At 42.1% G+C, this 1,564-nt stretch overlaps 1 protein-coding gene across 1 annotated transcript; it reads right to left on the bottom strand.

The window, feature by feature from the left end:
• Nucleotides 1-210: 210 nt before the first annotated feature.
• LOC134376333 (olfactory receptor 52A1) lies at nt 211-1,161 on the bottom strand. The gene has a single exon (XM_063094920.1). The coding sequence runs from the start codon at nt 1,159-1,161 to the stop codon at nt 211-213; it is 951 nt and encodes a 316-aa protein (XP_062950990.1).
• Nucleotides 1,162-1,564: the final 403 nt, after the last annotated feature.

The raw sequence follows: 1,564 nt of genomic DNA on the forward strand, positions 1-1,564 counted from the left end.
TGTTTCTTATATTCATTTTCCAGATAGGATCCACAATGCCATTTATTGATAGATCTCATGGCATAGGATGACATGATATTCAGGTATGATGCTAGCAAACTTCATAACCCATTAAATGGAAAGCAAAGATCTCAAATAACGCAGGTTTTCTTTCATAATATTTTAAGAGATGGTTACTATTGCACAAAGAGGAAACTGTGAAGGTATTAATCAAGGTGTATTTTTTGAAGAGAACATTTTTACCAGATGTGTGCGTATTTGCTTGGTCTTTACACCATAAACAAGTGGATTGAGAAATGGAGGGACCAGCAAGTACATGGTAGAGAACAGGATGTGGATATAAGGGGGGATATGAGAACCAAACCTGTGTGTGAAGAAGGAGAAGAAGGCAAGGAGGTAGAACTGAAGGAAGACACAGATGTGAGCGATGCAGGTATTGAAGGCCTTGAACCTCGCCTCCTTCTGGGGCAAACGAAAAACTGTGATAAATATCTGGATATAGGACAATGTGATGAAAATGAGGTCAAACCCTGCAACAGTGAAGGCCACAAACAAACCATAGATTTTGTTGACCTGGACGTCTCCTGCAGCCAGTTTCACAATGGCCATGTGTTCACAGTAGCAGTGGGAGATGACTGTTGTGTGATAAAATTGAAACCGGCACTTTATCAGGAGGAGGCATGGGGCCACAAGAGTGGCAGCCCTGAGTACTGCAAAAGAACCAATTTGGGTGACCAGCTGGTGGGTGAAGATGATGGCGTGTCTTAAAGGATAACAGATGGCCACATAACGGTCCAGTGCCATCGCCAACAGAATGCCTGACTCTATACCCTGAAATGTGTGGATGAGCCACATTTGAAGCAAACAGGAATCAAAATAGATTTCTGGCATATGAAACCAGAAGACACCAAGCATCTTGGGGAAAATGCTGCTTGCAAGAGCAATGTCTGTGGCTGCTAGCATGCCTAAGAATATGTGCATAGGCTCATGGAGGCTGGGCTCTGATTTGATGATGATCAGAAGCAAGGAATTTCCAACTATAGCTATGTGATACATGGCACAGAATGGAATTCCAATCCACTTCTGCACAGCCTCCAGGCCTGGGACCCCTATGAGTGTCAGCACAGCAGGCATGAAGACTGTAATGTTGGAAAAGGTCATAGTGTCCTTGGACTTCCTGCTGCAAACCAAATATCCTTATTCGATGCTACTGTTGCTGTTCTACTTCCTCCTTTGAACCAAAGTCATCATATTTATTCTCTCTGATTTTGTTAGATCTCTAACATCAGATAATCCTCTCAGTCATGTCATTGATGGGAAAAGACAGACACATAGATACACGTCACTGGTTTAAGGAATGGCATCCACAAGCACCGTGCCATAAATGAGCATTACATTCATGTGGCTCACAGCATTAGAACCAACAATATCAACTGGGTAAGGAGTTAAACTACTGTCCTCTCAGTAAAGTTTTTGCCAGACCTGTGGGGGGAAAAATAAAAAAGTCTTTATTTTATTTGCTAATTGCTTTTTAAACACAGTTACATGAATCTATCTCTATCTC

Source organism: Cynocephalus volans, chromosome 4, assembly GCF_027409185.1.
Source record: "Cynocephalus volans isolate mCynVol1 chromosome 4, mCynVol1.pri, whole genome shotgun sequence".
In the NCBI taxonomy this organism is placed as follows: Eukaryota; Metazoa; Chordata; class Mammalia; order Dermoptera; family Cynocephalidae; genus Cynocephalus; species Cynocephalus volans.

Bases quoted from the DNA above. Each gene is read 5' to 3' on its own strand.
- LOC134376333 (XM_063094920.1), bottom strand. From the start codon at position 1,161: ATGACCTTTTCCAACATTACAGTCTTCATGCCTGCTGTGCTGACACTC.